This window comes from Amphiura filiformis, chromosome 13 (genome assembly GCF_039555335.1).
Source record: "Amphiura filiformis chromosome 13, Afil_fr2py, whole genome shotgun sequence".
NCBI classification, from domain to species: domain Eukaryota; kingdom Metazoa; phylum Echinodermata; class Ophiuroidea; order Amphilepidida; family Amphiuridae; genus Amphiura; species Amphiura filiformis.
Window position 1 is genome coordinate 23511748 of NC_092640.1, and position 13648 is coordinate 23525395.

The following is a 13648-nucleotide window of genomic DNA, read 5'->3' on the forward strand; positions in this document are numbered from 1 at the left end:
TCACCTTTCAATTTATTGGAGCTTGCACATGTTATATGGGACAAGAGAGCACAAGTTAAATTCGTATTGAACTGCATGACTGTGTGTATCATTTGCGGAACAACTCTAATACCATCTTAAGTCTAGCAACTATTTTAAACTGTTGCGATTTGGTATTTTACAGCATCTTGCAAATGGTAGTGAGCTTTGGCAAAAATTGCATTGATCATTTCATAGTGAGTGTGTAGAAGAATTCAAATATAGCAGATATACTTTTGTAGGTCCTGTGGTTCATGAGTTAATGTTGTAAAGAGGGCTGAAACAGCACTTTTGTATAACATAAATAACTCATTAACATCAATAAATCAAACAAGTTTTCAAAGTATATGACTTGCAGAATGAACTTTGATGTTTAAATTTGCAAAAGAGAGTGTTATTTTTCAATAATATATTGGTTTAGACAATGAAAATTTAATATCAGGCAATAGAGACACAGCTTAGTCTCAAAACAATACTTTTATTCTCTAAAGCCAGTTGTATGAGTAAGCTACAGACACTTAAAATGTAACCTTTGGTTTAATAATTGGAGAGAATGGGAATATCAGCCTACTACATTCTGTGAATTTAATGATTGCAACCACCAAGAATCGTACAACCCAGAACTGCAAAATTCTTGTTTTAATATATTCTTTACATTTTTTGTTATTATTCAAAATAATTGCTACATAATTATGTTGATTTCATCGCACAGGCGTCCCACAGACTTCGCAGATGTGCCTGAGACCTTCACAGCACCTAAATTTACACATCCTCTCAACAATGAAGAGATCGCAGAAGGTAGTGATGCTCACTTTACCTGCAGAGTGGAACCAGCCAGTGATCCCAAGCTGGAGATTGAATGGCTCAGAAATGGTGAACCAATTACAGCAGGTAAGATTGTACATCTTGTCTGTTTATACCCGATGTACTGTACACAGAATTTGTATGGGAGAAAACAATGAAGCCAGCCTAAGATTTTGCTAGACAAAGATTCTCATGTGATTGTCCAATTCTTTATTTGTTGGAGAAGGGTATATAAATTTTTTTGGCAAAGTCCAGCGACTCTAGTCCAATGACTAAAAGCTCTCTCTCTCTCTCTGTGTCAGGTGGCGCTGTGTAGTGCTGCTGTGGTCTTCACAAGAGTACGTCATCTCAGTCGATCTGATGCCAAGTGCATTGTGCCTTGCATTCCTTGGTTAGAAACCAGCTTCTCGTCATTAGTCCAAGATGTTAGCGGAGGTCCCATTCTTCGTCGGCCTTCTATAGCCCCTTGCAAAATTTGTTTTTCTGCACCTCCATGTTTCCTGACAAAATGGCCAAAGTACTTCAACTTTCTCTCCATTATGCCGTTTCTGGTGGTTATACTTGTACCAATCTTGTCAAAGATCCAGGAATTTGTTCTCTTATCTTTCCATCACTTGACTAACACCAATCTCAAGCGTCAACTCTTTTCCTGTCATATTAGCAAATTTTTATTTTGAATTTGATGAAACACATTTTGAGAGGAAACATATGAAATGTTCACTTTACTTTTATGCAGGTTCCAAATTCATCATGAAGTTTGAATTTGGCATTACTAGCATGCACATCAAAGGGCCATACTCGGAAGACTCTGGTGTCATTATGTGTAGAGCCAAGAACCTCAGTGGAGTCGATGAAACACAGGGTAACTTTGTCTGCATAGGTGAGTTACATTTGATATTGATTGTGGACTCATATGAGCTTGCATACTTTAATAGTAGTAGAATAATGATACAAGTTCATTCTATAATCTGATGAGAACAGCAATGCAAATTTAAGAAGTTCAGGATGTTTAAGAAGTTCATGTTGACCTTAGATCATGCTAGCTAGCCAGCTATCCAAGTTCATAAATTACTAGCCATGGCAATTGCTGATGATTTAGTGAACTCTTAAGCTTCCAGACATTTACATGTCAACTTTCAAATTCATGCTCATTGTCATTTAATTTTTTATTCTTCCAAATAATGTTTTAAAAGGTAGTCCAAGATGATCGAGCAATGTATTTTGGTTTTTATGACGTTATATACCAATACCTAACATTTGCACATTTTCGTTAAAATTATAATTTCACAGTGAGATCCTAGCCCTATGGAAATGGAAGTAAGTTGTGTGAAATAACTTTCCATGTTTCCGGTGAAGTGGCGATCATTCACTTAGAAACTTGTCTCAATTCGTTATATATGACTCTTGAAGGGTAAAAAAGTGCTGAGTGGTCCTTCCTGTGTTAATGTTTGAGCGCTAATTCATTAATTTCTGCTTCTTATTTCTAGTATCTAGGGGTTTTGCAATAACTTATTGCTGGAGTATTTGTAAAATAAAACTTATGTATTATTAGGTCTAGTCTTAATCACCTGACAAAATATTGTTTGCTGTGCAATACATAAAAAATCAAACTTATAATCCCAAGACAATATCTAATCATGTCTCTCCAATCAACCGGAATCTAGTCACCTGATGATGTCCGATGAACGAAACGTAAGTTCCAGTATTTTTTAAATTTCTGTACCCATGTATTATGTAATATCTATACTCATGTATTATTGTTTTATGTAATTTATGTATTTATGTATTATTTGTGTTATTGTATTATTTTTCTTGGTTTTTCCAGTTGAAATCCATACAACCACAATGATAGACATGACCTTAATCTTCATCATGGTGTGAATTACAAATGGTGTTACCGGAATGGATAACCCCATTTGAAATCGACACCCCCCTGTGTGGGATATCAAGGTCATGTTTTCTAAAGGGAGTATGGATTGAAACTGGAATAGCCTTATGACAGATGCATAACCAGATTGGGCTCTTTGGGGAGCTTAATTTTGGTCAGTTTGGAATATGTCTCAGTTACAGGGGGAAGTGTACATTGTTTCCTTATATTTTATACACACATTACACACACATATTTGTATCAATATAACCTCTTTTGAAAATCATTTTGTGTATATGGAAAGTTAAGAAACTCATTTTCATACTTGTATGTGTGTACTATGTGATTTCTAAAGGAAAAGAAACTGTCATGCGTCAAAGTCTACTCCCTCCGGAAATGCAAGCTGGATTACAGAAAACACTAGACATGGATGAGGGGCGTGGGTGAGTATAATAATAATATATGGTGCTTGCTATAGCGCAATACCAAACACATTCATTGCGCTTTACAAAATAAGAACTTACACTACATGGACTTATGCTACAAGCAATAAAACTACACACAAAAAACCAGATTAATACAAATATGTCTTGAGAGGGAGTTTGAAAATGTAAACAGGTGGAGAAGATCTTATTGAAAGAGGTAGGTTATAAGCCAGATCGGCATTGGAAGTTTGCAATGCATTGTAGGACAGTTTTTGCAGTTTTGGGACACTTTGTCCTTTGACCTTTCAGAAAATTCAGAAATATTGGGTTTTTGTACGTACAAAATATAATTAAAAATGTTTTACAATAATTAAAACAAATATAAAAAATATTAGTATTTCATAAATTAATTATTTAGTATTTTTAATGATCAACATTATGACAATAATAAGAAAATTAATAGTAATTATGTCAATTTTTCCGATATGTCAGAGGTCAAAGTGTCCCAAAACTGCTCTCAAAAAGCAGAAGTTAGAATGGCGATTGGGCTTATTCCACAGGCGTGAGCCGAAGACACTGAAAGAGTCATCACCTGTATATTTCTGAGATCTTGGCATGGTATGGCGGCTTAGTCTTAGTTTGTGTGTTTTTACGCATTCTTCAAGGTTGACTGGTGATAGACCGTTCAATATTTAGAGAATAAAGGTATTGTTTTTAGCCCCTGGAGTGCATCTATCGTCTCATATAACACGGGCGACATCATTATTTTCGCCTCGTTGTTTTACGCCAAAAATAATGATGTCGCCCGTGTTATATGAGACGATAGATGCACGACAGCGTCTAAAAACAATACCTTTATTCTCATTCTTAAACACATCAATTCAAATAAAAATATCATACAAATTTTAATCAAATTAAATCTACATTTTGCAAGGAATTACCTAGGGCTTAAAATCGATCAGTCTCGTTGTTGCTGTGCGCCTCCGATTGGTCCAATAGCGAGTACGCGATCGCGTTGCGCCTTTGACAGCGCTGACCCGTGTGATATCGTGTCATATCACACGGGTAAAGCTGGGTAAGAACCAATAAGATTGCAGGAACGTTCTCAAGTGTTTAAGAATTTGTAAATATGAAGAACTTTGAATTGGATACATTTGTGAACTGGAAGTCAGTGTAATGAGTTCAGCAATGGTAATGCCCGGCGCGGCGGTGATGGTGATGATTAGTGTCAATGAGGAACCAGGAAAATGATACGGGCAGCTCTGTTCTGAAGACGTTGAAGCCTGGTGGTATCCTTTTCTCTACAACATGATAGAAGCACATTTGTGTAATCCAGCTTGGAGTAGAGGAGTGCCCGCATGGCATCACAGCATGCATCCGTAGTGATGTATCCACATATTTTTGACAAGTTCCTTAAGATAAAATTGATAGACTTGCACACAGATGTTCTAATGATCTGACATGATAATTGCAGTATCAAAAGTTCTTGATTGTGGATGAAGGAGTGATTAAGCTTCGCCAATCTGAATCTTGTGTCAGAAAGACTGTTCATATTGTAGGTAGATGATGCAATAAAAAACTCTGTTTTTGAGTCATTTAGGTTGAGCATATTTTCACAGAGCTCTTCAACACACCTAGTCAGCTTGAAGGTCGCACAATCTGCATCACCTGGAATCTGGATTAAAAAATGAATAAATTTGAACATCGATGTATCAATGCATGATAATGAAAATGTAAACCATGACGTCGAATAATTGAGGCAACATTTTGCGAGTACAATATGAAATCTCTGGGGCCAATGATTGACCCTTGTGGAGCACCACACCTTAAGATTGTAATAATCAGAAAAACATTACCAACAGATACCCGGAGCTGACGATCAGACGTGTACGAATGGAACCATATAAGAATGGTGCCATTGATGTCATGTTCTAGTAGTGCAATAGGATATGGTCAATGGTATCAAAGACAACACTGAGGTCAAGCATTATTAAAAAGGCTGCTTTATTTTCATCAAGGGCCATGTTCTTATATGCCGATTAATACACCTCATCAAGATCATTAACCTGCATGTGCTTGTTGACCTGGATTATTGCGGCCTTTGCAGAGTTACCTTGCCCATGAAACCTTGAAAGAGGCCTGTAATTTTTCAAGTTGTTCCAATACAAATTGGTCTTTTTTAAGATTGAGGTAACCATGACCTGCTTAAGATCCTCAAGGAATGTGCCCTCTTTGAGAGAGATATTGACAATATTTGTGATGCATGGTAACACAACATCAATATTGCTTTTCACCAACTGATTGGGAAGAACATCAAGGCTGCAACTTTTGTTAGCACATTTCATGATGATAGATTGAGTCAACTCTGTGAAATGATCAAAATGATTCTCAATTGTAGGCAAAGAGCTAACACAGCTTGATTTAAAACTATTACTACTTCTTATATTATTTACTTTCTCAAGGAAACATCAGCAAATTTCTTACCAAGCACATAAGGAGTGTATATATATATAATAGGGAAAGAATCTCTCATTGCGGTTAAGCAAAATGCCATATGTACAAAAAGTCTCTCTTGACTCGGCCTCATATAATGCATCAGTAAAGTGCTTCTTTTTAGAGTCCTTTAACATTTAAAAACCAAGTCCAATTTTAACTTAAACTTGTTAAAAAAAGAATAGCCTATATAGGAAATACCGCTAGTGACCAATCACACCAGTGTGCAATCATGCGATGTCCAAATATGGTGACCAGCGCCGGCACAAATTATTCAAATGCATAACATGTCATACAACCCAGTATTTGTAAAGCGTATTTATGTACTACATCGCAATACGCTCTCATCATACTTTTGAAGTAACCTGCATTTGCATCCACAAAATTTAAATTTATAATCTGTGATCGAATTAAATATGTTGCATATATTTATGAGGTGATGAATTACTTTCGGTTCCACTCAATATTTGAAATTTGGGGTCATACTTGCAGAACGTGTAACACAATTACATGAGTAGTTCATGGGGAAGGGGGTATGTGTTCATATATTTAATTACCTTATTTTCCCCCTCTTGCAGCCTTCCAGTCACACATCTTGCTGATTTAGACAAAATAGATACATATCCAGCACCCAAGTTTACGATTGGCCTTAATGATGTCACTATCAATGAGGGCTATGATGCACATTTTGCATGCAAGGTAGAACCAATGAGCGATTCTGGCTTGGAAGTGGAATGGTTCAGAAATGGCCAACCACTTGTAGCAGGTATGTTTGTTTGTCTACTTGTTTGTTTGCTTATTTACACATAATTTGTTATGGAGCCAGTCTAAATTTGCCCATTGCAAAAGATGAGTGGATGTTTGGAGCACTTCCATCTTAATTCTGACCCTAATACCCCCATTTCTAAACTTAACACTAAAACCCCAATCCATATCTGAGGGCCTTTGAGTCTCAGGGGATGCTCAAGCTACAGTTATTGGGTGGGGCTTTTGATCACTATACCATTTTTTGGTCATTTGTACCGAGTAACTGAGAACCATGTTTTTTCTGTTTTCAAGTTTTCCATGATGTTATATTGATCCTCAGAATACTATGTAAAATGTGTAAAATATAGAGACATATAAATTTTGCAGAAACTAAATTTTATGTTTTGTGTAATTTGTAACTTCTCACAATACGTACATAACTTTTAATGATCAATAATTAATTTGATGTCAAATTCATCCATCTTGCAGGATCTAAATACATCCAGAAGTTTGAGTTTGGTGTTGCCAGCATGCATATGAAGAGTCCATACTCTGAGGATTCTGGCACTATTTCAGTCAGAGCCAAGAACAAGGAAGGAACACATGAAACACAGGGCAAATTTGTATGCAAGGGTGAGTCATGAGTTTGAAACTGTGGACATGTACACTATGAGATGGCCTATAGTGTGTCTCTTCCGAATGCTCTGCATGCTAGCCATAGTCTTCAACATAAAAAGTCCTAAGTTTTGAGATATTTTCTCAAAATATCATGAGCGATCTTAACAACCACTGAACCAATATTAGGCTTGTTTGTACTCATTTTAATGCATTTTTTATGCTGATTCCAAATATGGTCATGAAAATGTTCATTTCTAAAATTTTTGAATTAAAAAAAAATACACATGTGCATACGCCCTGCAGCAGTAGCATGCACAATTTGAATCTGACAGTGCAAAATCCAATATGGCATTGAGATGTGACAGACTATAGACTATATAGCTGTTACCGAGGTTTTATTAGTGTGATATTAGTGTGTGCACGGTTCATGGTGAAAACCAGCGCACACCAACACGTGTACATCATCATCATCATCAGTCGCCCGCAGTCGAATACAAGTTTTCTCCATCTGTTGTGCACACTTGATTATTTGTTATATTGACAAATATTTACATTGTTAATATTACTCTATAGTCAATTTTAACCTGTTCATTCTTTCCTTCTATAACGCAGGTAAAGATCTCATCCAGCGTGATAGTCAGTTGCCCGATGGTATGCAAGCTGGTATACAGAGAACGCTAGAAATGGATCAGGGCTTGTATGGGTAAGTGACATGAATCTTGGTATGGATCCGCCATCTTGCGACCAAAATACTCACACACAATATGCACTTTGCTGGTAGAACCTCGCAAAGGGTCAGTAATATCATGCTCACCTGCAAGGCAGGTATTTAGAATGGAATGCAGAGAATTGGCCTACCAGTTGAATATTGTTCTGGGAATTGTGTGAATTTTCTGTCTTTGATACTTCTTAAAGCCTAGCATGATCAATAAGACATAATCTAGAAATGTTGTAATTTATCACCTTTACCAATACCATTAAGTAGAAGAAATTAGTTTATATATCAAAATTGCAAGACATTTTTTAACACGAATAGTTTTAAGTTGGTTTTGATTCTTGATAATTGTAGTATATGTTTTGTCAGTCACACTCCAAAATGGCTGTCATAGGCTTGAGCCAATGCACTGTGAACAAGCAGTGGGATTTTTCTGTCAGTGCATGTATGCACAATAAGCACAATCAACAATTTCATGTTTCTCATATTTTTCATTGCAGTGCTGAACCAACATCGGGCATCCATGCTGAGCCATACGAGGACATCCATGCGCCTCCAATGTTTGTAGTTGAACTCAACCCAGTGATAGTGAATGAAGGACAAAATGCTCACTTTGCATGCAGGGTAGATCCTGCAGGAGACGGCTCTATGAAAGTAGTATGGCTCAAAGATGGCAAGCCTGTACTCACTGGTAAGAGTTTATATTATACAAATACCACTATGGACCACGTTAACCTCATCTCAATGGCATAGTCCAATAACCTCAATTAAGCAATCATAGTGCAAAAGTTGCAGAGTATGAGTTTTTGTACCCAAAGTTTCAAAGGTCATTCAATAAATGTACAAATGTATTGGGGTTAAAGAACTGTGTCCTGATAGATGTGCATGTTGTGGATCCTAGTGTATTTCGTGGTTAGATGGGAAATAGGGCCAATTATTTTACCTGAGGTACTGTATATGGACTTATCACCTAGAACCACCAGATGGTGAGGGGTAATATAGGCTTAACCAGTACCGAGGTTGTTAAGACAATACTGGGAGTAAACAAAAATACTGCTCAGAGACATCTTTAGTAGGCTTGATCCTCTTTAATTGTTGATTGATGTCTGGGGTGGATTCCTTCTTACATATCTGGAGTAATGTGATCTGAAATTGACCCCGAGTTTTTCGGAACTAGAGATAGATGCCATTGGTGGCGTCTGGCCAGATGAAGGGGCTATATTGGCTACCTGTACATGCACCCTTTATAGACCTGACCCCCACCACGCTTTTCCCCCTATGGGTCTATTAGATCTGTCGATTAAATGCACTTTTTTGGCCCAGATCTATGCTGTTCAAATAGAATTTTATTTATCAGCGTTTCCAACCCTTTTGAAACCATGTGAAAAAATTGTGGCTTTTTACATCATAGATATCTCGGGCATCTCAACAAAGTTTACCTGATTTTTTTCCATATGAAAGTAATTCAGGTGTTCCATCTATAAAGCTCTTGTACATGTATAGACCTGTGCGCCACCTAGCTGGTGGTTCTTTTTTGGGGAACGATATTTATCAGTCTAGAAAAGATGAAATTAACTCCTGCCATGTCCAAGACCAATCTATTTTAGCTTTAGGCAATTCTATATAATTATCTATATACAACCTACCTGTTGTTCACAAGCTTGAATAACACTCTATTTTTTTTTACTGCAGGCTCTCGTATCCAAGCTCGCTTTGAGTTTGGCGTTTGTGTACTGGACATGAAAGGAGCGCTGCCAGAAGACGAAGGTGTTATCACGTGCAAAGCTACAAATAAGGAGGGCGCTGCCGAGAGCGTCGCAAGTCTTCAGGTCAAACGTAAGTACATACAAACAGATTGATACGATTCTATCATGCCTAAAATGTGGGATTCAGTCACAAATTCAGTGGGCGGATTTACTGTTTTTAATTGATGATGCAGACGATAATCAAGGCTGCTGTAAAAGTGGTGATTTTCGTACATGTAATTTTTCACACTTTGCCAATTTTGAACTACATTGCTAGTTTTTAATTTTGAGTTTTCTTGTATAGATCTATACTAAAGCCTGAAGTTTTCCGCGTTGCAGATTTTCCGCGAATAAAGCAGAATTTAGGATAAAAAGCAGAAAATGCAATTTTCATAAAAAGAGAATAAAAAAACCATCAAAACCCCACAAAAATGAAAATAATGAACAATATTATCAATAAAATGATATAAATATTAAAATCGGCTTCAACATGTAACATAATAAAGAATGTTTTACCAAAAATATGGAATACATCAGGCCAAAATTGTAAAATTAAACTTTTTGCGAACAAAGTAAAAATTTTGAAAATTGCAAAATTTACAAAGCAGAAAAAAGCAGAATTTGATATTTATAAAGCAGAAAACTTTTGCCTTTAACCTACATATTAAAAGATTATTTGTGTGTTTTTATTTTCGCAGTAGCTGTGTTGTATGTGAAAAGCGTGAAAATTAATGTACCGTGAAAATTTCCACTTTTACAGTACTTGTTTATCTTATTATTTTTTATGCCAAGCTAATCTTTGTATTAACAGCAGTTATCTATTTAAGTAAAGCAGAATGTTGGCATCTAGATAACTTTTAACCTCACACTTATAGCTCTGTAAAGTGTGCTGAGGCTTGTGGATCAACGTCTAGGCATTGTGCCTGTGTGCAGCGCACTATAAATCACTACACTTCTTCTCTGCAGATCCTAGTTTTGAAGCTACATACTACATGCTGGTAGGGGAAAATGATCATCTGTATGCAACCAAGTTTGGAATTTTCACAGAACAGTGTCGTCTGCAAATAGAATGAAACAAAAATAATCTTTTGATTAAGATTCTTTTTAACTATATTCAGCACATCCATTGAAAATTTCCTACTAGGTATAATAAAGGAATTGTACCCACTCTGGTCACACATGCACTGAAAGGAGCTGATAGTACCTGAATGGGATATTCCAGTTGAAATCCACCTCCCCCTGTGGAATATTTTGGAAATATCTTCCACAGGGGGAGTATAATTTTTAAATGTAACTGGTTAAGGTGAATCAATTTGAAAATCATACTCCCCCTGTATTATGGCTTTACCTATATCTTCCACAACTGGAGTGAGTGTTTCAAATGGAAGTTACCCAATTGACTATTCTATTTAAAACTCATACTCCCTCTGTGGAAGACTTTAGCTAAATCTTCCACAGGGGTAGTGTGGATTTTAAATGGAAGAGCCCAGTGGTAGTGACAGAATGGCTAACAGCTGTATACATGTATAAGATCCACGCTCTTACTATGTATATGCATCGGCTGCTAACCATCAATGGAATTACAAAATCTCATTCAGCTATATTATGTATTTAATACAATTTGATTTCTTATGTTACAGCGAGAGATGCAGTGATTACTGACAGTCAACTACCTGAGGACATGAGAGCTGGTATTGAGAAGACCCTGGCATATGAAGAGCAATTAGGATTGTGAGTAGTCTATGTCTTAATCCCATGAGAGCTACCTGCCGATTGGTCAAAAAGTAGTTTTCGTCATCAATTGGACCAATCAGCAACATTGTTAGAATAATTCACCAAGCAAAAACAATTGGGAGTGAATTATTTGCAAAGTTCCATTCTGATTGGTGATTAAAATGAAGATATCATGTAATTGACCAATCAGAGGCAATGTTAGATCGGCAGGTAGTGCTCAGGGGGTTAAACCTGTTGGCACTATAAGTTTGTGCAGCACCCATGAGTGATTTCTATTGATTCTTTGTTGTTGTTTTTTTGGAATTTTTTAGTTGCATGAAAAAAACCAATTTTGCTTTTTTATATGGGCAAACCACATTATTTGTATAATTATTATTTTTTACATAATTTTAACTTTCAGAATGATAAAAGAATCTGAAATCTTTGAGGAACCCCCGTCCAAACCAGATTTTATCACATTCCCGGAACCTCTGTGTGTCGTAGAAGGAGAATCAGCGAGGTTCACCACAAGGCTGTCTGGAAACCCAACCCCCAGGGTGCTCTGGTACAAAGACAACGGTATCCTGGCAAATGTAAGTATCCCTTGGGTATTGTAATGGTCAAGGCAGGTAGAGCAGCATGGACCAGCAGATAAGGTCTTTGCCTCTGGTGCAAGGATCCCTGTATCAACTGTCAGTGGAGGCAAATCTAAAAACAATTATTATCTGGATTGGAAGAATTATTATCTGAATTAGAAGAATTTTTTGATTTTTGACTTCAGCACTAATTTTTAAACTTCAACACTAAGTATTTTTTTACTTCAACACTAATTATTATTCACTCTCACCATTACTGCATTTGAATTGTGGGGCAGATGCAGTGAATGATAAAGACCTCTCAGTCAGTTCTGATTGCCTGGTTTAACATATTTATAAAAAAAATTAATGGAGAAAAAGTAAGATGTAGTAAGATTGAATTCAGAGTTGCTATGCAAGAGGCATGCTACCGTAATATTTCGCGTATATAATAATTTTTTACAAAGTTAGTTTATTATCGTAAGAATCATATTTGCCAATTTTTGACAATACTACTTTCATCTTGTCCCAGAGTTGCCAGATGGATACTTAGTCGTATAGGGCTTGCCCTTTCATGCATCATGAGATCATTGTAACGCGGTGGAAGATCAAACCTTCCCATGTCCCTGTACAATTAATTGACAAAATTGCATCCATCTCTATATCTCAGGGTCGTCGAATGAAGATCTGGTTTGATGGCCTTCATTACCTAGAAATCCCCAAGACAAGACCCTCCGACTCTGGCACTATCCGAGTCATCGGCAGAAACAGAAACGGTGTGATCAAATCAGAGACACAGCTTGAAGTGCTGAGAAGAGATGACCCTCATATCCAACTGAAACCAACACATAGAGGGTTCAAGACTGGAGTGGAACCCCCACAGCATCCAGAACTGAAACATATTTATGATATAGAGAAGGGACATTATGTAGCCGTACCTCGTAAAGCTACTACAAATGCACTCTGTGAGTAATAAGTGTGATGCATTTGTAGATTTATTTTGATTTGTGGGTTATTATAGTATGGTATATTAATATTTCTCCCTGTGTATGAAGAGTCAAGACACATTTATGATTGTCCACTGCAAATCGTCGGTCAAACCTTTTTTAGGTCAAGAATTGTGGAACATGTATCATGTGGATCTTGTTGCTATCTATTGGGGTCTACTGGTTTTAAATTCACACTACCCTGTAAAAGATTTATTGCTAAGTCAATACCTTCCACAGGGGAGGGTATTTTAGTGGAAGACTATTAAAGTTTCCATTTTCATGAAACTCACTCTACATGCCAATCTTTCAGGTAACATGGTATAACATGGTTTAAATTCAAATGGAGCTCTGTATGTGATTCATTCCATTTGAAATTGGTACTAAATTTATAGGTATGTTGTGATCTTCCACTGATGAAATGTGGCAAATCTTTTTTATAGGTTAAGGATTTGAAGGTCAAATATTATTTTAATCTCAGCGTGTCGGTGATGTCAATACATTGAGGCATGTGTTTTGTGTATGCTTCTATGCCAGCATTGAAGCTCTGCGATAATTTCATGTTTCTTGGCAATCATTTTGTGTTTTTAAAACTTTGATGCCATAAACTATTGACACAAAAATAAAAACAGAAATAAGAAACTGCTTTTGGTTTTTGGCATACATACAAATAATATTTCAGCCTTATTAAGCCCCACTCCCCCCAGTATGTTAATTTTGTAATTCTTAGTATCATGTTAAGTGCTTGTCCATCTGTATGTTCAATGCCCTTCAAAATTGATCAATGTTGCTTTGGATCCATGTGAGCGATTTCATACGCCAAACATTTTGCAGTGTTTTGCATGATTTAGTTCATAGCTTATTTTGTTTCAGGATCTTTTCAGGCTGTTTGGATCACTTTTCACTTTGTCATAAGTGCCAATTCTCACTTGCAAGAATTTT

The 13648-nt window shown here is 36.6% G+C and overlaps 1 protein-coding gene across 4 annotated transcripts in view; it reads left to right on the forward strand.

Annotated features, from left to right (window-relative positions):
• The window catches only part of LOC140168133 (titin-like), a 57122-nt gene that overhangs the window by 28704 nt on the left and 14770 nt on the right, over positions 1-13648 (forward strand). For all 4 annotated transcript variants that reach the window (XM_072191444.1, XM_072191447.1, XM_072191446.1 and 1 more), the window contains 11 exons: positions 731-909; positions 1559-1702; positions 3045-3132; positions 6186-6373; positions 6844-6987; positions 7585-7675; positions 8188-8378; positions 9380-9523; positions 11073-11163; positions 11567-11738; positions 12391-12685. In XM_072191444.1, the coding sequence (XP_072047545.1) occupies positions 731-909; positions 1559-1702; positions 3045-3132; positions 6186-6373; positions 6844-6987; positions 7585-7675; positions 8188-8378; positions 9380-9523; positions 11073-11163; positions 11567-11738; positions 12391-12685 (1727 nt within the window). The remainder of the gene's footprint in view (positions 1-730; positions 910-1558; positions 1703-3044; positions 3133-6185; positions 6374-6843; positions 6988-7584; positions 7676-8187; positions 8379-9379; positions 9524-11072; positions 11164-11566; positions 11739-12390; positions 12686-13648) is intronic.